The sequence below is a fragment of the Lithobates pipiens genome, unplaced genomic scaffold (genome assembly GCF_037356315.1).
Source record: "Lithobates pipiens isolate NorthernLeopardFrog02 unplaced genomic scaffold, aLitPip1_a1.2 Scaffold_16, whole genome shotgun sequence".
Classification (NCBI taxonomy): domain Eukaryota; kingdom Metazoa; phylum Chordata; class Amphibia; order Anura; family Ranidae; genus Lithobates; species Lithobates pipiens.
The window spans coordinates 648,001,090-648,024,127 of NW_027507748.1; the positions used below are offsets into that span (position 1 = coordinate 648,001,090).

Below are 23,038 nucleotides of genomic sequence, written 5' to 3' on the forward strand. Positions count from 1 at the left end.
CGAGGGCATCTCCTGTGCACAGCCCTCTTCAGATCACCCCACAGATTTTCAATCGGCTTCAGGTCTGGGCTCTGGCTGGGCCATTCCAAAACTTGAATCATCTTCTAGTGAAGCCATTCCATTGGTGATTTGGATGTATGCTTTGGGTCATTGCCATGCTGAAAGATGAAGTTCCCCTTCATGTTCAGTGTTTTTTAGCAGAAGCCTGAAGGTTTTGTGCCAATATTGACTGGTATTTGGAACTGGTCATAATTCCCTCTACCTTGACTAAGGCCCCTGTTCCAGCTGAAGAAAAACAGCCCCAAAGCAAGATGCTGCCACCACCATGCTTCACTGTGGGTATGGTGTTCTTTTGGTGATGTGCAGTGTTGTTTTTGAACCAAACATATCTCTTGGAATTATGGCAAAAAAGATCAACCTTGGTTTCATCAGACCATAACACATTTTCCCACGTACTTTTGGGAGACTTTGGATGTGTTTTTTCAAAATGTAGCTGTTGTCACTAGTACCACACTGCCACTTGCCAGATATTCCTGCAGCTTCTTTAATGTTGCTGTAGGCCTCCTGGCAGCCTCCCTGACCAGTTTTCTTCTCGTCTTTCGGGATGTCCAGCTCTTGGTAATGTCACTGTTGTGCCATATTTTCTCCACTTGATGATGACTGTCCTCATTGTGTTCCATGGTATATCTAATGCCTTGGAAATTCTTTTGTACCCTTCTCCTAGTACCTTTTAACAAGGAGATCCCTCTGATCACAGCTACATCCCCAGTTATAAGAGGATGTAAAGACTTATGTAAACATATTAGATTTTTTTTTATTTTTACTCCCCCTCCCCCAAAATATTTCTGAGTTGTACAGTTTATAGGTCACATTAAAAGGTGGAAAAAGTTCTAAAATTATGTATCTTTGTCTCTTTTTTTACATCACAGAAACCTGACATTTTTAAAGGGGTGTGTAGACTTTTTACATCCATTTTACGTCCTAATCAGCTTTTCAAATGCAATCACCCATATAAGAAGACGGGAGTGACTGTGAATCCCTTTTACACAGTAGTAGAATATAAAGCCTAATATTGTATACTCTACACCAGGAGTAGGCAACCTGGGGCCCGCCAGCTGTTGTGGAACTACATTTCCCATGAGGCATTGCAAGGCTGGCAGTTACTATAACTCCCGGAGGCATGATGGGACTTGTCGTTCTGCAACAGCTGGAGGGACCCAGGTTGCCTACTCCTGCTCTACACAAAGTCTGAACTGGGGTCCCAGTATGCCCCTATTGTTACTATGCTCTCCCTCACACTATTTAAAGCTGAACTTCAGCCTTACCTTTAATCTTGCACAGTAGCTGACTCCTCTTCTGTACTGAAATATCTTGCTTTGATCTAATTGCACACTGTGAGCTTCTCACAATGTGCATTGGAGGCTGTAGCAAGCCATATAGACCCTATCTAATTTCCTGGCTGGAGGATACCCAGCATCATATAAGCTTTTCCTCTCCAGCATGTCTACCCCTTGCCAACCTCTTTTATTAATTGGATTTCATTTTTTTCATTTATGGAGACTCAGCATCACATGTGGGCATTGCCTACGGCAAATGCAGCTGTCCTGGGAACAACCAGTCATCCAGATTGACAGTCATTCGTCACAGCGTTTTGATATTCCCTACCAGCTCACTGTGTAGGAGTACTGAGGCAGTAGGCTGTGATATTTTCAGGATGCTGAGTACAGAAACCTGGCGAGCCCTCCCACCAGCCATGATGTACCTGCATTGCATAGAGAGGCATGGAGACCCAGGTATATAATAAAAAAAAAAAGGTTTTACTAAAAAAATGTCATTATCAGATTGGAAATGGAGAGGAGGAGGAACCAGAAAAGGCAAAGTACTAGCAGATTAAACTTCAACTTTAAAGTGTTACTAAACCCAGGTCCCTGCATTCACTATATCTGGTCTCCCACATTACACAGAACATGGAACTGCAATATTTTTTAGTAAATATAAACTGCTAAATACCTTTTATCATCAGCAGTATATAGCAGTCTTGTGACTTCTATCAGTGTTTGGTTAAAGCTTGTAGGAGGAGTTTACATTCTCCTCTGATTGTCCTATGAGGCCACAGGACCCCTGACCCTCTGTCTGGACAGTGCTGATTGGTCCTGTGCTGATCACATGCACTCTCCGAAGAGAGAAAATGCTCTCTAGCAATGCACACCAAACTGAGCATGTACTGCTTGTCCCCAACGCTCTGTTCGATCAGGAGGCAGAGGTTTGTGGACAGTGGAAGAAGGGGAGGATCGGAGTAGACAGGATCAAACAGCCTTTTTACACAGTGAAGAGGATTAACCATTTAGGTTCCACAGTGAGTATAACTGGCATGCCTTACTGCATATACAGACTTTTTACTGCTGTGGGTTTAGTAACATCTTAATATCAAAGTATAAAAAACACTGTTCAAGAGGAAGACTGTAGTGATGGGAAAAGGGGCATCTGAAGATAATTCAAAGCACAGGTTAATGGGAGATCACTAAACATGTGACCAAGGACAGGGGGCATGGGGAGGAGTGTCTCTGTTCACTGCACCAGTCTCTAATTCTCTGTGAAACTCTAAAATGTCCCCTATTTGGATTGGTGTGCACTCCATGACAGTGCTTTTTTATCCTCGAACATTAACCGCTTCAGCCCTGGAAAATTTTACCCCCTTCCTGACCAGAGCACTTTTTGCGATTTGACACTGCGTCGCTTTAACTGGCAATTGCACGGTCATGCGACATTGCACCCAAACAAAATTGACGTCCTTTTTTTCCCCACAAATAGAGATTTCTTTTGGTGGTATTTGATCACCTCTGCGGTTTTTATTTTTTGCGCTATAAACAAAAAAAGAGCGGCAATTTTGAAAAAAAAAACACATTATTTTTTACTTTTTGCTATAATAAATATCCCAAAAATATATAAAACTATTTTTTTCCTCAATAAGCACCTGCTATCCCCACCTCTTAAAGGGGACATACAGGTATACCCATTTACCCACCTCTGCCATTGTACCAATATATATCGGCGTGCAGTGGTTGGCAAGTGGTTAACAATGAATAGTAACTAGCCAAAAGCCCCCTGTGTTATTAGCTCCCGCTGCTGTCAATCACAGCCAGTGAGTCAATGAGGAGAGAGAGGGGCAGGGCTCAGCCGTAGGTCCATGTGTGAATGGACACGCAGAGCAGTGGCTCAGGAGGTAGACTGCCTGGGTGCTGCTGTCCTTCAGGAGGGAGGGGCCAGGAGCGCCTGCAGGGGACCCAAGAAGAGTAGAATGGGGCTGCTCTGTGCAAAACTACTGCACAGAGCAGGTATTACATGTTTAATATATTAATGTTAAAAAAATCCAAAGCTTTAATATCACTTTAATGTCCTGATAATTGTGCTGTAAATCAGGTTTATGTGCTAAACCAACAGAGCTGTGTGATGGGAATTTTATTTGCTTTCTGCACTAATTGGTAAAGTGTGCAAACATAACGTGACTTTACATCGTGCATCTATTGTCGGTGATACCATCTCAGTGTTACGGGCAGCAATACAGATAAAGTCCTAAAAACATGCAGAGCAGAACATTTTTTGTACTGGGGGATTTCTAATCTTTTCCGTGTTTCTTTGAATGCTGAAAGAAAAAAGATATAGCTTCTTCCTCTAATCTTTATAGTGCCCTTTAGGGAAAGATCTATCTGAGCCGCCCAGACACTTAGCATCCATTGAATATTGATTCAAGAAAGAGATTGAAAGATTTTAACATGAAATTAAAACAATACGTTTTTTTCCTCTCAAATTTTATGAAACTTTAAAATATATCTTTACGGAGTCAGTTACATCAGTGTATTCCAACTTCTCAGCAACGATAGGCAAGAACGTTCCAACGCTTACAACCATCTAACTTTGCAATTATAACTGTAGAAAAGTACTTATTTTATTATCAAAAGTCTAGATCCAGTCAATCACAAATCATGTCAGTTAAGGGGAGGGAATGAAAATAGAAGTTCTCCCTAGAATTACTCAGTGAACATTAAACCATCAACTGACTTGTCGTGAGCCAGCTTGTTGGAAAATGTTGCTTCTATCAGCCCATGCAGCCAATTTTCTGCAGCACTGATCAGTGTATTGTAGCTGGTGGAGGAGTCCCTCGGTCATAATACAATAACTCAGCAGGGAGGATTACCCCATCCACCTCGATTGTGTGGATGGGGGAATTGGTTCCTTTTTGTTTATTCAATGGCTGGTTGAATGAAAAAAAAAAAAGAAACCATGTATGGCCAGCTTTGCAGTTCCTATTGGCCGTAGTGGAGATATTGTTTACTTTGCAAGGGAATTTTCCCCAGAGCTTAGTGAATAAGGTAAAGCTCTGCTGACTGCCATTATTTAAGTGCAAGCAAATATGCTTTTGTTTTTTTTTCATTTTCTTTGCACATGGTTGGATATTCTTTGCAAGGTGAAAGTTGCAGTGCTGATGTTCGTATCACACAGGACCCAGAAAAAAAAGCACAAGGAACAGTACTTACATATCCCCTCCTAAAGTAACCATCTACTGATCATCTCTGTACACCTCGTTGCTTACCTCTGTGCCTCCATCTACAGTTGAACTCTGTGCCCCCTGTCCCCAGTTGAACTCTCATCCCCCTGTACACAGCTCAACTCTGTACCCCCTATCCACAGTTCAACTCTCTACCCCCTGTCCACAGTTCAACTCTCTACCCTCCATCCACAGCTCAACTCTGTACCCCCTTTCCACAGTTCAACTCTGTACCCCCATTCACAGCTCAACTCTGCAACCCTTGTCCACAGTTCAACTCTCTACCCCTGTCCACAGCTCAACTATGTATCCCCTGTCCACAGTTAAACTTTCTACCCTGTCCACAGCTCAACTCTGTATCACCTTGTCCAAGGCTTAACTCTCTACCCCTGTCCATAGCTCAACTCTCTACCCCCTGTCTGCAGTTAAACTCTCTACCCTGTCCACAGCTTAACTCTGTGCCCCCTGTCCACAGTTCAACTCTTTACCCCATCTACAGCTCAACTCTGTACCCCCTTTCCACAGTTCAACTCTCTACACCCATCCACAGTTCAACACTCTACCCTGTCCACAGCTAAACTCTGTTCCACTTTGTCCAAGGCTTACCTCTCTACCCTTGTCCACAGCTTAACTCTGTACCCCCTGTCAACACTTCAACTCTTTACCCCTCCACAGCTCAACTCTGTACCCCCTGTCCACAGTTTAAAACTCTACCCCATCCACAGCTCAACTCTGTACCCCCTTTCCACAGTTCAACTCTGTACCCGCGTTCACAGCTCAACTCTGCAACCCTTGTCCACAGTTCAACTCTCTACCCCTGTCCATAGCTCAACTATGTATCATATGCCCCATTTTCCCTTCAAATCTCTTACTTCTTACCCCCCTTTTCATAGCTCTTGTCTCTTCAAAAATTCAGTTCCCTCCTTCTTTACAGCTCTGACCTCTTTTCACAAATTCAACATTCTTCGTCCTTCACAAATCCCCCCTCCTTCACAAAGTTCTCACACCCCCAGCTGGCACCTCTGCACTATACTTTCAACCTCACTACAGCAGTTTCTCTGCACAAGCAACCCCCTTTCTCTCCACAGCTCTCTCTCACTTATTCACAGAAGCTTCACAGTGGTGCAGTAGGTATCGCTCTGTTAGGTGTGCGTGGGGTCTTTTTCGTACACAGCACAGTCTCCGTCTATCAGACCTGTAACATACAGCCAGAACACTTGGCTTGGCTCTGTGGTACACAGGTCTGACAGGTGGGGTGGGTGACCCTAGTCCTGATGCCACAAGTGACCAAAATTTGGTAACTTGTGGCGTCAGGACCAGGGCCACCCACCAAAAAATGCCCTGCATGTGCTATGGGTGCCCGGCAATAAAACACAGAAGCTGGTAGAGGAATTGAGTAGTGCAAAAACTTCCTCTACTGCCTTCTGTGTTTAGTGATAGGTTGGAGAGGACAGGGCTGCCAGAGGTGGCGGAATGGAGTTCTGCCATGCTCCAGCTAAAAAAAAGCCCTGGGGATAAGGATCGATACATATTAAAAAAGATGTTTGTCTTTTCTTCCACGCTATGCAATCAACCAACTTTTAAAGCAGTATTAAACCCAAGACCAAAAATGTAGTATATTGCAGCTTACCATCTAATCATTTGTTTTCTTTTCTTAGGCCTTTTCCCTCTGTTTTCACCTGGTGATCTGGCCAGTAACACACGACTTCTGTATTAGAGTGCCCCTACTCTGGATGAAGGACCACAGGGGGCATCTTTGGACAGTAGTAGCATTGCCAGTCTGGGAGGAGTGGAGTGTTAGGTATACTAGCAAAAACTCCAGCTCACGCTTTATAATCAGCAAACATGTTTTTCCTTTTGGGATAAAAGTTTTACATAAATAAATAAAACCTGATCATTGTATGGACCCCTGTCAGTAGTAAATGGTTTCACTCATCCCTGAAACTGATAAATCTGCAGACGAGCTTGTTCTTTTGAAAAACAACAAACTTACTGGCCAGATCACCAAGTAGAAATAAAGCAAAGAAGCATAAACAAGAAAACAAATGCAGCCATCACATCTAAGAATCAGTAAGCTGCAATATAATAAATGTTTTATTATATCTTTAATAATCAACACAAGGGAAACATAATTACAAAAAAGGCATTGAGGTTAATTTACTAAAACTGGAGAGTGCAAAATCTGGGGCAGATGTGCATGGTAGCCAATCAGCTTCTAACTTCAGATTTTTCAATTAAGCTCTGGCAAAACAAGCCTGGAAGTTGATTGGTTTCTATACAGAGCTGCCACAGATTTTGCACTCTCCAGTTTTAGTAACTCAACCCCTATGCCTATCTTGCCCAAGAAACCCAAAACTACAAACACCCATGTAAAAAATGTAGTGGACAGTAAACTAGAACAGCTATATATAAAATGTGTCCCCTAGGCCTTGTTACCAGGGCTTGTTCTGCTACTTCCTCCCATACTCCAGCCCTGTGGTACACAGGCCGCAAGAGGCTGATGCCAGGTCAAATGTAGGTACATTCAGGTAATTCAGGTAAAGTGAACAAATCTGCTTTTAGTTTATTACAGTATCTCACAAAAGTGAGTACACCCCTCACATTTTTGTAAATATTTTATTATATCTTTTCATGTGACAACACTGAAGAAATGACACTTTGCTACAAAGTAGTGAGTGTACAGCTTGTATAACAGTGTCAATTTGCTGTCCCCTCAAAATAACTCAATGCACAGCCATTAATATCTAAACCACTGGCAACAAAAGTGAAAAATGTCCAAACTGGGCCCAATTAGCCATTTTCCCTCTCCCATGTCATGTGACTCGTTAGTGTTACAAGGTCTCAGATGTGAATGGGAAGCAGGTGTGTTAAATTTGGTTTTATCGCTCTCACTCTCTCATAGTGGTCACTGGAAATTCAACATGGCACCTCATGGCAAAGAACGCTCTGAGGATCTGAAAAAAAGAATTGTTGCTCTACATAAAGATGGTGTAAGAAGATTGCCAAGACCCCGAAACCGCTAGCCAAGACCATACAGCAGTCTAACAGGACAGGTTCCACACAGAACAGGCCTTGCCATGGTAGACCAAAGAAGTAAAGTGCACGTGCCCAGGGGTTTGTTCTGGGGAGGATTTGAAGAAATATCTTTTACACTGCACCTCATCACAAATATGGGCGCAATGTGAATGCGGTGCCAGTGTGGCTGTAGACAGTGGGGACGGTTGCATTGTAATGGGGGGAGTTGACAGTAGGATGGTGGGGGGGCACCAAAATGCACCTTTGCCTATGTAGACAAAAATCCTTACACCAGCCCTGGTTGAAGAACAAAGCAAAATCAAAATTAAAATGTAAAAAACATTCAATGCAAAATTAAAGAAATAGTCCAATCACTTTACTGTTAGAAGAAATATTCTATTCAGTTTAAAAATAAATGTTAAAACTCAAAGCTGGTGGAATAGTAATTACCTGTTCCAGAATATTTTGAAGTCTTTCAACTTCACAGTCTATTACAAACTTATTTTCTTGTCTTCGGTCCAAGTCCTCTAGAAGGCGTCTGTAGCTAGCGTCATTGAAGTTTTCCACACATATTGCACTCACTTGCCACCCATTCTGACCAGCCTTCTCCATGATGGCCTGAAGTATTGAATATCCTAGACAAGTAACACAAGGAAATGTAGAATTCGTTATTCTAACAAAGGATTGTCCCACAGAGAACTGAACAGCTCAATTTGTCAAATTACATCTTTATTGATCCACACAAAAAGCACACTACGCATCTAACCCCCCGAAACATGATCCAAATTACAAACATCATTTAAAAAAAAAAAATGTAGAGGACCCAAGTCAATAAACTAAATCATTTGTATTTAATATATCCACCCTGGGATGTTTCTATGAGGATACCCTCAAGTCAGAGTGTCTGTCCTAATGAACAGCAACAAATCAATAAATACCCACAATATTGCAGCTAATAAATGAGGAAAAGATATATGAATCTAATATATCATGAAACTGATATAATTTATAATTAATATAAAAAAAACTCCATTAGAAAAACGCTGGAGGGAAATAACAAAGGAATTATAAAAATACAATAAAGAGAGAAATTCCCTATGATGTCAACTAGCTAATTCACAAGAATACAGATGATTGGTAAACATTTCCAATTCCCAAGCAATGAAGAAAAAGTAAATCTGAAAAACAGATTACATGACTTGATAACTGGAACATAATAAGAACATAATTACAAAAATATAGTAAGATACACCGGGGGATCACAGAAGGATAAAGTTGAAGCAGATATAGAAAAAGTATCATAAAAAGAATAGGACATTGACATGCACCACACATCTGAATGGTTTCTCTTGTACAGGTTAGAGCATGTCTCTGTATATTAATATATTAATATACTGTACTGCTGATACATAACAAAAGGGCTTTAAAGAATCATTCCCATTAGTTCCTGCCCCAGTGTAGCTTACTGTGCAATGTCTTCTCCTAGCCATAGAAGAACACATACACAAAGTTCAGTTTTTTGGGTAAAACCATTAACCACTTGCCTACTGGGCACTTTTACCCCCTTCCTGCCCAGCCCAATTTTCAGCACGGTCACTCTTTGAATGACAATCGCATGGTCATGCTACACTGTACACAAATTCAATTTTTATTAAATTTTTTTGGTGGTATTTAATCACCACTGACTTCTTTATTTTTTGCTAAACAATTGAAAAAAAAGAACGAAAATGTAAAAAAAAAAAAAAAAAAATGTTCATAGTTTGCTATAAAATTTTGCAGCAGGTAATTTTTCTCCTTCACTGATGTGTGTTGATAAGGCTGCACTGATGGGCACTGATAAGGCGGCACTGATAGGTGCCACTGATGCACACTGATGAGAAGGCACTGATGCGCAATGATGAGGAGGCAATGATGTGCACTGATAGGCAGCACTGATAGGTGGCACTGATGGGGACTGATAGGTGGCACTGATGGGGACTGATAGGCGGCACTGATGGGCACTGATAGGCGACACTATTAGGTGGCACTGATGGGCACTGATATGTGCCCCCTGAGGAGGCAGTGATGAGCACTGATTGGCAGTATTGGTGGGCACTATTGGGACTGCTCTGATAATCAGGACACTGATAATCAGTGCCCTAATTATTAGTGTAGATGACCCTTTAACACAAGCTGGTTATTGGCCCTCTTCTCCGATAACTGGTTTGTGTTTACATCCGTGATCAGCTGTCATTGGACACAGCTGGAAAAGGCCTCTGTGATTGGCTCTTTACCCCGATCTGTGATCATCTGAGTCCAAAAGACACAGATCACAGAGCGCGCTGCCCACATGTCGCAGCGGACACCCTCCTGGGAAAGTAAACCCATGCTGTAACCTTCTTTCGGCTATAGCGTGGGCGGGAAGGGGTTAACCTACTTATATGCTTTTTTTTTGTGAAACTTAACTAGGTATGAGCAAATTTGAGTTTTCCCTTTGGTGAAAATTTTTTGATGAAATTTCACCATTTTGCCAAAATGTATTAGGGTCAACGCAGAATGAAAAATTAAGAAAGTTTTATTTTTATTTTTAAGGTGCTATAGAAATTAAATGCTATCCTGGACCTGACCATCTTTCATTACAAACAGTCCCTCATTAGTCTCATTTTTTGAAAAATGTAAAATAGAAAACTGAAATATTAGGTAAATACACACAGAAAAAGCACAAAAACAAAGAACGCTACATTTAAAAAAACAAAACTACCTTTAATATGCCTCCCAAAAGCACATAATTTCTAAAGAAGAACTTTTTTTTTTCAAGTGAAACAGAGAGTTTAGTCTTAAGCATGATCATATTTTCTAAAGGGAATTGTGTGATGACAGGCTGTTGGCAGAAAATGCGACCGTTTGTACGCTCCATCGGACAATTGGCGGATTTTCCGGGAACAAATGTTTAGGTGAATGGGTAGGGGTACAATGTACCCAATACTCATTCACATACAGTGGGGGTCAGGAATCTGGGGGCCACATTGTTAAATGGGCTTCCAGATTCCGATAAGCCCCCCGCCTGCAGATTCTGACAACCAATGACCAAGGCTGTCGAGAAGAGGCCCTTGTCCTCATCAACATGGGGACAAGGTGCTTTAGGGTGGGGGGCACAGGGCCCCCCTGCCCCAAAGTACCTACCCCCCAGATTAAGGGCATGCGGCCTGGTATGGTTCAGGAGGGGGAGGGGGGGCGCTTGCTCATCCCTACCGCCTTTCCTGACTTGCCGGGCTGTCTGCTCGGATAAGGGTCTGGTATGGATTTATACCAGACACAGTGCCTGGTATTGCCGGGGATCAAAGTCGGATCCCTGTCCATTGAAGTCAGACGCATGTTGGACTTCAAGTCGCAAGGGCAAAGTCGGATCCGAGGTGGTACGACTCTCGTGTTGTACCAGTGTGAACCTGGTCTAAATGCCCTGGACCGGATGTCAACCTTAGCCCTGTTCTTTTTCATCTTTACAACAAAATGAAGCTAGATTGCCCATTTACTAAGCAAGCTCAGGCGGCACAAATTACCCTTCTTGCAAAAATAGAAAAGGACCCTACTCAATGTTCTAGCTATAGGCCTATTACTTTGATAAATGTGGACCTAAAAGTTTAAGCTAAAATTTTAGCTACACATCTACAAACTGTGATTCCTTTCGTTAATAGGCTTAGATCTGGTGGGGTTAGTCCCAAACAGGGAAGCTCGAGATAATACCTTAGAGCGGTTGTATGGTCTTTTTTTTTACTTTTACCTACAGTGCATGCGCTTGACCTTGCTGGCAAAAAGGCTCCCGTGCGCAAGTGCCAAGTGACATATCGGAGCTTCGGCCACTCACACGCCGGAGCCGCGATACCCGGAAGACATGCCAAGGCAACATGTCAGCTCCCTCGCCATGGATCGGGTGAGATACAGGCTCCTCGTTCTAAGGTGAGTATTTCATTATGAGGTAGTATGCACTGTATACTACCTCATTATGCCTTTGCCTTGCAGGTTTTTTTGTTTAAAAAATAAAAAAAGTGCAGGTTTACTCCCGCTTTAAAGACACACTTCCTGATACAATACATGGGAAACCAAGAAACCACTCTGTCTTTCATTAGAAAGCTTTTGATCTCTTAGACTGGAGGTTTATGGTAGCATCCCTGAAACAAGTAGGTCTTCCCGGTAGAATTTCTACAAAGAATAATGGCCTTATATATTGCTCCATCAGCAAGGATAATGCCATGTACGAACGACCGGACCTTCTGCCAGACTAGGTCCGACGGTCTTCCCGACGGACTTTCGGTGGACTTTCCAAACAAACGGACTTGGCCACACATAATCACACCAAAGTCCAACGGATTCGACCGTGATGACGTATGACCGGACTAGAATTAGGAAGTTCATAGCCAGAAGCCAATAGCTGCCCTAGCGTCGGTTTTCGTCCGCTGGACTAGCATACAGACGAACTGATTTTTCGATCAGACTCGAGTCCTTTGGAAAGATTTGAAACATGTTCTAAATGTAAAGTCCGTCTGATTTTTCGACAGCAAAGGTCCGATGAAGCCCACACATGGCTGAATTGTCCAACTAATTTGTTCCGTCAGACCTTTGCTGTCGAAAAGTCCGGCCGTGTGTACACGTCGTAAGAGTTAACTGAATATTGTCATGTCCCGTCAACATTTCGAATGGGACACGCCAGTGCTGCCCGCTATCACCATACTTATACATCCTGGTTATGGAACATCTGGCTGTGGTTCTACGATCTAATCCCTGTGTTCATGCCTTTATAAATTAAGCATTTTCACTGATGATCTACTTATATATATTATATATATATATATATATATATATATATATATATATATATATATATATCTAACCCAAGAATAGCTTTCCCAAGCATTTTGTATGAACTAGAACAGTAACTAGGAAGTAATTGTAACAAAATCTCGCTGTCTTACCGTCGAGAAAGAAACATTGGAAACAAACTTTCCATCTTATTAGGAATCTCACTCTCTTAAATATTTGGGTGTTAATATTGCCCCTACAGAAGAAAAGATCTTTGAAATGAACTATTTGCCCATGCTGAACTCTGATTAGTCAGATGCAGACTAGGACCAGGGGGAAACACTACTGGATAGGGAGGATGGCTATATATAAGATGGATATTTTACCTCTCTTTTTAAACCTACATCAAACGCTACCTACAGCACTCCAACATTGATTTTTTTCGCTCACTATGGTCTAGCCTACTACAGTATCTCTGGCCGAACTCCACAGCCAGGCTTCACTATGACATTCTAGTAAAGTGCAAAACAGAGGGAGGAGCAGGTTTACCACATATGGAATTTTATTATATAGCCTCCGTATTGACTAGAATAGTGGACTGGTTTTATAATGGCAAATCAAAACAGTGGGTAACTATTGAGCAACAAATAACACCTGTCCCCTTGACCTCGCCACCATGCACAGCTGCAGCAGATTCTGCACGCTCCAGTTTTAGTAAATCAACCCCCATAGTATTAATTTTACAAGAACAAGAATACAATCTATATTTCTTGATTAAACAGTAATAAACCAAATAGCTTCTCAAAAATGCAATTATTTTCTAATACAGTATCTTTTTTTTTCAATCAAATGTTGTTTAAACAGGTAATAAAGCTCAAGTAAGTTGTTCCCAAGGAAACTAGTTAGAACCAAATGTGACAATATACATGAAAGTTACTGGAAGAGATTTAGCACTCATAAGAACTGTTTATCATCACAAAACCCTAAATCAGCCTTTTTCAACCTTTTCAACACAGAGGAACCCTTGAAATAGTACTGCAGTCTCGGAGAACCCCCGCTAAGAAATCTACAACTCATGATACATTAGTGTGATGGTCAGTGGTAAGAATGGTCCTTACACTTGTGATCATTGGGAAGAATTACCCCCTTGCAGATAGCTGAAAAGATCAATGGTGTCCGTGGGAACTTTTCCGAGAGGCAGAAATGGCCCAATGCTGAAGGAACCCGTAGCAACCTCTGGAGGAACCCTAGGGTTCCACGGAACCCTGGTTGAGAATCACTGCCCTAAATGTTCCTCCCTTTTCAGCAAGAAAACTTCTCCAAATGCATGACCAAAACTAAAATATAGCAAATTTAAATGTTTTTTATTTTACATAAAAAAATTCTCATTAGCGGCTTGGTCCATATACTGAACGATTGTATAAAGCAGGGGTATTGAATTAAAATTCATGAAGGTTCAGTCAGTAAAATTTTCTTCCAGCCGAAGTCCAAATAACATTTGACTTTCAATGGCACCTCTGCACAATGGCAATTGTGGCACATTTTTGTGAGTGCCACACTGCATGGTGCCACCACAGTACAATGCAGCTTGGTATGATGCAATAGAAAAAAAAAGGGTCAGGGCACTGACTACACGATCAACAAAGGTCTGCCGAATAAGATATGTCTCACAACGACCACTACAACTGCACTTTTTATTTTTGAACTATCTGCCTCTATCACCATCCATCTTAAATACCGGTGATGTCATCATTTCTCTGTGAAGTATCTGGCTATCTATGAGTGCCAGGAGTATTTTACAGTATGCTGCACGTGTTATATTCTGAAACTACATCTCCTATGATTGTCTGGCACCAAACTGAAGTTTCTGAGTGGTTCTGTGGGCAGTGGATGGGGAAATACTACGTCATGTGGTCACCAGCCATAAGGGCTTGTTAACATGTGCTTTAATATCTGAAGAGTGCGTTCAGATCTCTCTTCAGAGAGCATTTGATAGGCGGTAAGGAGGCATTGCATGGATTCCTCACCACCTGCTTTAACTGATTAAATGACAACGTAATCGGCTGCATATACAGTAAATATTTACAGTACTTATAGGTAAGCCTTATTATAGGCAATCCATTGAAGTTTACATCCTCTTTAAGTAAATTTTATTTGAGTAGCGTGCAGCGGGAGCGAGCGTGCGCCAGCCCGCAACAGTGCCTGCACGAGCCGCCATACAGCTACAGCGATTTGTGCATGAGAGCCATACTGTTGCCGTATAACGACGGCGGGCGGTCAGGAAGTGGTTTAAAGGTGAACATCTTTTCCCCTTTTACGGTCCATTCCCACCAGCAGGTGTGTATTATGCTCTTTATAACACACACATGCTAATGTACATTGTGAAGGGGCGGCGCGATTCTCTGTTACAATACATTTAGCTACTCTTCTTTTTAGATTTATTGAAATTACACAAAATTAGATTTCATTAATTTGCACTGTAGCATGTTGTGATTCAGTGTAGTGTGTCACAACACAGTGTGAAGAAATGCAACATGCTCTACTTTTTTTAAAGGGTAACTCCATTTTCATGGAAAAAAATATAGCAAATTAAAAATAATAATATAGCATATACAATTGTGACACAAGTCATATTGTAATTTAATATTATTAAAAATTATCTTTCCTCTTCAATCTGCAGCTCTGTAATTTTCTATAAAGTGCAATGCAATATGGCAACCTGGTGGTGATGTACAGAATATGTATGGAATGCCTCCCAGAAACATAATTTCCTGCTTGTGTGATTGGCTCACTGATTGTCCCAGAAGTCTGCCCTAAGATACAAGTCAGATTTCAGGCATCCCCTGCAACAAAATGTAATTTGTGGTGAGATACTCCCAATAGGAAATCACGTCTAAAGGGATGCAGACCTTGCAATTTTTCTCATTAGAGCCCTGCAGATGCAACAGCTGATTGATAATTATGAAACCACTCCCATCAGACTTACTGAGCATAGACTGACTCAGACAAACACACATGGATTTCTTCAAAAAAACAAAAGGTAGGAATCTGCAATAAAGTTTGTTAAACTCCTTGCAAATGTACAGTTACTCTTTAAGCACACAACAACATAACAATGTAAACAGAACTAATAAGACACAAGGCAATTTGCTTTGTCTACGTGTTGGGCATAGCTACCCAATGCAGCCCAATGGATTTTGGGGTTGATTTACTAAAACTGGAGAGTGCAAAATCTTGTGCAGCTATGCATAGTAACCAATCAGCTTCCAGGCTTTAGCCCCTGTTCAGATTGGGGCAATTTGAAATGCAATTTGACATGTCAAATCGCAGCCTATTGCACCGTCTGAATCTGTGAGATGCCAACTTTGCAGCGCCACATTGGTTTCCAAAAGTAGTTCCTGCACTACTTTTGGTGACTTTGGGGGGTGATTTCAATAGACATCTGTGCATGAACCTGAACAGATGTCTTTCAGATCGCCCCCCTCCAAACTCACAATGAAATGCGGGTTTGAAATTGTGCGAGTTCATCTGAACTCGCACAATTTCAAACCTGCCTCCAATATGAACGTAACCTTATTCTCAAGGTTTCATTGAACGAGCTGAAGTAAAAAGCTGACTGGCTATCATGGACAGCTACACCAGATTCTGGTTGCAGTTGGATATTATGACACGGTTGGATTTTCTGACGGAAAATGTTCGACAGGAGCTTTTTGTCAGAAATCCCAACCGCGTGTGGGCTCCATCGGACATTTTCCATAGGAATTTCCGTCGCACAAATTTTGAGATCTGGTTCTCAAATTTTCAGACAACAAAATCCATTGTTGGAAATTCCAATCGCGTGTACACAATTCCGACACACAACGTTCCACGCATTCTCGGAATCAAGCAGAAAAGCCGCACTGGCTATTGAACTTCATTTTTCTCGGCTCGCTGTATGTGTTGTACGTCACCGCGTTCTAGACGTTCGCAATTTCTGACCAACTTTGTGTGACCGTGTGTATGCAAGACAAAAAAAAATCCATGGATTTTGTTGTTGGAATGTCTGATCGTGTGTACGGGACATAAGAGTTATATTACTGAAATTAAGCCAGCATACGGGACTAAGGGCTCATTCACATGTGCGGTAGGGACTGCCATTCCTCTAAAAGCGATCCACAATCAGAACGCTTTTCAGAATTTTTTGTCAGGCGGTGAGAAGGCAATGTATCGCTTCTTTACCGCCTCCCTCACCCTTGGACCCTGCAGTAATGCATTGCACATGGTTTGCGGAGCACTTGCAGAGCGGCCCCATTCAACTGAACAGGTCATGATTGGTGGGCAGTAGCATCACCAAAAGCGAGGGATCGTATAGTAGCTGGCACGGATGTCAAACACAGCATCATGGCTATGGCATGTGTACACCCCGGCTGCTAAAGAAGAAGTGGTGGGGGGGCGGTTAAACCGTGGCTAAACTGCAGGGTTTTACAGCCCCCCCCCCAACGGCCATTGTAAATGTGCTCTAATGCTGTGTTTTAAAAACATATATCTTTATCAGTACTAGGGGGACCTAGCAACTATAGTAGCCAAGTGTGGAGTAGGATGTTTCAGCTGTGACATCTTGTTAGATAAGCAATGCAGTTCTACTGCACACAATGATGACCTTTTCTCTGCACCCTCCTGGGGTGAAAGGAGACAATAAAATATTTATCCACTCTAAACTCAAACGCACAGCCTTCATGGTGTGCACATGGTGCACAGAATGTCAGATAAGAGCCATCAATAGATATACAATAGAAATAAAATGATCTGAACCAACTAACACTCTCCCTTAAAACACCTATTAGCAAGACTGCTAACATGACCTCTATCTGCGGCATAGTAAAGATCTGCTCCAGTTTTTCCCTATTGATTGTTTTAATTGCTATAACCCGAGCTGAATTAATTAAATGATCTTAAAGAAATACATTTAACAGCAGTTAATTAATTCAGCCCTAGTTATTGCAATGGGAAATACTTTGGGGAGATTTTTAAAGCTAAGCATTATCATGTGCTAGGAAAAAAGTAAATGAATCAGATTTGTATTAATAAAGGTAATATCAGAGTCATATGTATATGCTTTATGTGTAGTTGAGCTGGTTCAAGTACGCTGCAGCCAAAAATGAACAATTTTCATTGAAACTGACTTAAAGGGTAACTCCACTTTCATTGGAAAAAAAAAATAGCAAATAAGAAAAATAATAATATGGCATACACAATTGCGACACAAGTCATATTATCATTGAATGGTATTAGAAACGATCTTTCCTTTTCGCTCTGCAGCTGCTGTTATTTTCTGACAATGCAATGCAATATGGCTACCTGGAGGTGTTCTGTACATAGAATGTGTACAGCACGCCCCCCAGACTCGGGACCGCATCGCTGGATCCATGGAGGGGGTTACTTACCTTGTCCCCTGGATCCAGCGATGTCCCTCCCCCCCCCCCCCACTGTACAAGCCAGCCGTACTCCGCTCGATCTGTCACAGCGCCGAGCTCCGTTCTCTGCGACCATTGTGACGCACGGGGACGGAGTTCGGCGGCAAATTCAAAAAGTTAAATACACAGTATAGATACAGTATACTGTAATCTTACAGATTATAGGGCTGTATCAAATAATTACACATCCCCTTTGTCCTTAGTGGTTTGTCCAGTGCCCTGTATACAGTTTTATATTATAAATACTATTCTTTATGCCTGGAAACTGGAGATTGTCCATAGCAACCAAAAAGCGTCCGTTTACATCAAAAGTGGTTATAGACCAGCTAGAAAACAGCGATAATAAATTAGAATCACTCGCAGAATTGAGCAATAGTAATTTGTGGGGAAATTTGTCATCAAACACTAAAAGTAATGACAGCGACAATTCTGCAACTCAGCACATTTCAGTGTTTTTGATTTGATTACATTATTGAATAATTTTTATTATTATATTATTATTTGTTATAATTATTTATAGTTATTTATTTTATTTTATATATATATATATTATATTATAATTTATGATTTAATATTTCAAATTTTATCATACCCGGGATGTCTATTAGACTTTTGTTTGGACAGATTCAAGTGAATTATTTCTAAGAATTACAGGCCTACAATATAAAACGGCAAATTACCATGCAAAATAATTGTACCGCTTTCAGCACCTAAAATCTGAAATAATCATACCGCCAGGGAGGTTAAAAGTGCCTCAGTGTGAAAGGGGTCTAAGACCCCAAATGCACTATTAGATTTTCTGCAGATTTTTTTCTTCAGATTTACCAAAGCCATATAATATGAGGTCAAACCTTAAGGCTGCTTTCACACTGAGGCGGACGGGCGCTGGCGGTAAAGCGGCGCTATATTTAGCAGTGCTTTACGTCGTTTTAGCAGCGCTATGCGGCCGCTAACGAGGCAGTTTTAACCCCCGCTAGCGGCCAAAAAAGGGTTAAAACTGCCCGCCAGAGAACGGGCGCTCCTACAGTGCTCTAAATATGCGGCTTGCAGGACTTTTTTGACCGTCCTGCAAGCACACCGCTCCAGTGTGAAAGCCCTCGGGGCTTTCACATTGGAGTTAATTGAGCGGCTCTTTCAGGGTGCTTTTCAGGCGCAATTTGTAGCACTTTAGTGCCTGTAAAGTGCCTCAGTGTGAAAGCAGACTTAGAGATTTAATTTGTATGCAATCAGACAGGCCCTTGCACTACATAGTTTTGGTAACTAGAAAATGTAGAAAATGTAATAGTGTGTATGGGGTCTACAAGTCAGATTTGCAGCATTCCCTGTGACAAAGATTTTATTTTTGGTAAGATACTGCCAATAGGAAATAACGTCTAAAAAACCCTGCAGCTTTCCTCATTAGAGCCCTGATTCTGCAGCAGCTGGTTGATAATAATGAAACCACTCCCATTAGACTCACTGGGCACAGGGGCACAGAGGAACACACAGGGATTTCTTCAGAATAACAAAAGGTAGGAATTCGCAAAAAAGTTTGTTAAAATCTTTGCAATGTACATAGATCACCCAGAGGGAAATGTTTTTTTCTCAACAAAAGTGGAGTTACGCTTTAAGGCTCCACTCATTCCCTTCATAAATTATTCTACAATGCTTGCTGAATCTGGCTCGCATGTGCCCGGAGCCGATGCGAGTGCCCGGCTGACGCAATGATTCCCGGGGAACTCATGATCGCGTGTAAACACACAAATCCAGGTTCTGTCAAGAGAGAGGAGACAGATCGAGTGTTCGTACAGGTATACCCCACTTTTAAGCGCACAATGGGGTTTATTTACTAAAGCTGGAAAGTGCAAAATCAGGCTTACTTCTGCATAGAAACCAATGAGCTTCTAACCCCAGCTTTTTCAATTAAGCTTTGGTAATAAAACCTGGAAGCTCATTGGTTTCTGTGCAGAAGTGAGCCTGATTTAGTAAATAAACCCCATTGCGTACTTAAAAGTGGGGTATGCCTGTACTAAGTATGAACAACGATCTCACTCCTCCCCAAGTCAGTCCCATCGCCCCCCACAGTTAGAACACACCTAGAGAACATAGTTAACCCCTTGGTCGCCCCCTAGTGTTAACCTCTTCCCTGCCAGTGACATTTATACTGTAATCAATGCATTCTTATAGCACCGATCGCTGTATAATTGTCAATGGTCCCAAAAATGTGTCAAAAGTGTCCAGTTTGTCCGCCGCAATATTGCAGTCCCGATAAAAATCGCAGATCACCGCCATTACTAGTGAAAAAATAATAATAATAATGCCATGAATCGATCCCCTCTTTTGTAGACTCTATAACTTTTGCGCAAACAAATCAATACACGCTTACTGCGTTTTTTTTAAACAAAAATATGTAGAAGAATACATATCGGCCTAAACTGAGGAAACAATTAGCAAAAAGTAAAAGTTTTTTTCAAAATTGTCACTCTTTTGTTTATAGCGCAAAAAACCCCCCCAAAAAAGCGCTATCACCAAAAGAAAGCTCTATTTGTGGGAAAAAAGGACATCAATTTTGTTTGGGTACATCGCACAACCGCGCAATTGTCAGTTAAAACTACGCTGTGCCGTTTCGCAAAAAATGGCCTGGTCATTGAGCAACCAAATCTTCCGGGGCTGAAGTGGTTAAAGTGGAAGTAAACCCATCCATAAAACAGTTTCATTTCCGGGGCATGACGGAAATGTAACACTCCCATTGGTTGTGCTCTCAATCAAACTGTTAAACCATCCAATGGCTGGTGTCATGACTGATCACATGTCCAGCATCATGGTAGTTTTATATTAAACAGAGGCAAAGATGGCAGCTTCCTTGGCTGAAAACCATAGGGGGGTTTACTTCCACTTTAAGAACTGTCTTCAGTGTAAAGAAGAACAAGGAGTCCTGGAAGTGATGGTTTGATGATCTCATCATCGAGTCTGTCTGGGATTACAGGAAGAGACAGAAGGATTTGGATCAGATATGCGGTTCGTTTTCTAGGGTGTTTGGAACAACCTACCTGCCAAGTTCCTTCAAAAACTGTATGCAATGTACCTAGAAGAATTTAAGCTGTTTTGAATTCAAAGGGAGGTCACGCCAAATTTTGATTTGATTTGGATTTCTCTTCTGTTCATTTACTTTCCATTTTAAAAACTGATAAATATAAACTATTAACACTTCTATTTCTGAAAGCAATCATAATTTACAGCATTTGTTCACACCTGCCCTAAAACTTTTGCCCAGTACTGTATATCTAAAGAAAGCCAATAAAACTGAGAATGTTGGGAGGCAGATAGTCATCTGTATACACTACATTTCCTCTGCTAAGAAAGGAAAAGAAAGAACTGCTTTTTAACTCACTGGCTGTCAAAAATTTCCCATATGGCATTCTGAAATACATTAATAAAATTTGCAAACAAAAATATATTCAACCTCCTGGTGGGTAAACGTTGTGCTGTTGGCTGTAATTTTACAGTACCATATGCCTCATGTTATTTCAGTGTGAAAATCACAATTAACAGAACATTGAGAAAATACTTTGCTGTAGCATATTGCCAGTGTGCAGATTGCATATGACAGAATTTATAGCCAGTGTTGGTCAGAGACAAAGCACCATCAGCGAATTCTCCAAAGCAACGATCTGTCTGGCAAAGGCGTCGTTGTGTAGCTGTAAACAGTAATTTCAGGGGTTAGAACTGTGCAATTTTATTGGCTGTCTTGATTTTTTAAGAACTCGGGCAAAAATCAATTAAACCAAAACTGACCATATTATTGTTCAATCACATTGTTAGTAAAGGACAACAGCCCTTTTTTGTTAAAAAAAAAAATTGCTCAAAGGAATTAATTTGATACAAGAATAAGACCTCATTCACATGCACGGGGTGCACGGGTATTCCCCACACTGCGTTCAGGGCCATGCACCGCCACCTGCATGAATGTCAAATTGGGAGCAGCATCTGTGTCTGTGCAGTCACTCAATCTCAATTGACATGAATGAGACTAACTGCACTGGGAACACTTGTGCAGCCCCATGCGGGTAAACATGGCCCTTGCAGGGGCACACGCTGTAGTATGCCCTGTGTGAACACGACATAAAGAAAGAAACAGTATACAGACACAATCTGGCTAAGGAAGAAATTTTCTGTACTGATCTTGGCACAGTATGGTTTAGCACTTTCAGCTCATAGGATGTAATTATAGATCTGCAGTGGTTAACTTAATGGTAGGATTTACATTAGAAACTGACTTGGGTTATTCCAAAGTGTTGGAGTTTAAGGAGCCCATTTAAGACCAAGTGATATGTTCTCTTGTAAGAAAACATACCACTCACTAATATACATCTTGCCTGTGCTACCCCACCATTCCTCTGTTGGACCTTGCTCAGAGTTACCTTCTTCCAGCTCTTCATCTGGTGGGCGTTGGGGTCTAGAAATTGCCAGCCTAGGCTCAAGCAACACACCCTAGGTGGATGTCACGTGCTCCTTCACATTTTGAAGCACTGGGTATCTGCACTAGGTATCTGTATATACTGAGGACAATGAAAGGGAGTTGGAGAACCAAGCCGAGCAGAAGGTAAGTATCGGCGTGTGTGTTGGAGGGAGGGGAGAGTCACAGTCACGGTATCTCTTTAAAAGATAGGTGTTAGGATATATGAGGTGAAAGCTGAATATCAAGCATATTGGGGCACTAACTAGGTACCAATAATCTACATCTAATGATGTGTGTCTGCTTCATTTCTGGAAACAGATTCATGCAGGCCTTGACAGTAATGTAAGCACTGAACTGCAGATACAAGGTGGTATCAAAATTTTTCGAGACTAGCTCTGTTTATGAGAAATCACCTTTTTTCACTACGTTTACATGCTATCAACTCAAAAACAGTACCCTTGCACAACAATACAGCGACCCCAGCATTCCTGCCACTTCTGGAATGCGTCCTGTAAGTCTCCTTTTTGAAGCACGTCAAGCACATTCTGCTATTCACACTGGATCTCTTCAATGGTGTCAAAATGGCGACCTTTGAGCTGGATCTTCAACTCATTGCAGCATCGCCGTAAACTTGCCAAATCATGTCAAATGTCTCTGCGGCAGATTTGCCCAGTTTTACGCAAAATTTCACATTTGCTCTTTGTTCTAACTTGCTGTCCATGATGAAATAGCAGAAGTGGTAATGCATGTGGTCAGAATAGCACCCGTTGCACAGCTCCCGATGTACACAGGACGATGTGACATTTCTGG

General features: G+C 41.6%; 1 protein-coding gene across 12 annotated transcripts in view; it reads right to left on the bottom strand.

The window, feature by feature from the left end:
• GRIA4 (glutamate ionotropic receptor AMPA type subunit 4) overlaps positions 1-23,038 on the bottom strand; it is a 478,284-nt gene that overhangs the window by 179,170 nt on the left and 276,076 nt on the right. For all 12 annotated transcript variants that reach the window (XR_013274705.1, XR_013274706.1, XR_013274704.1 and 9 more), the window contains one exon: positions 8,012-8,196. Coding sequence is in view for 9 of the 12 variants with exons in the window: in XM_077484347.1 (XP_077340473.1) it covers positions 8,012-8,196 (185 nt within the window). In the remaining 3 variants the exon portion in view is untranslated. The remainder of the gene's footprint in view (positions 1-8,011; positions 8,197-23,038) is intronic.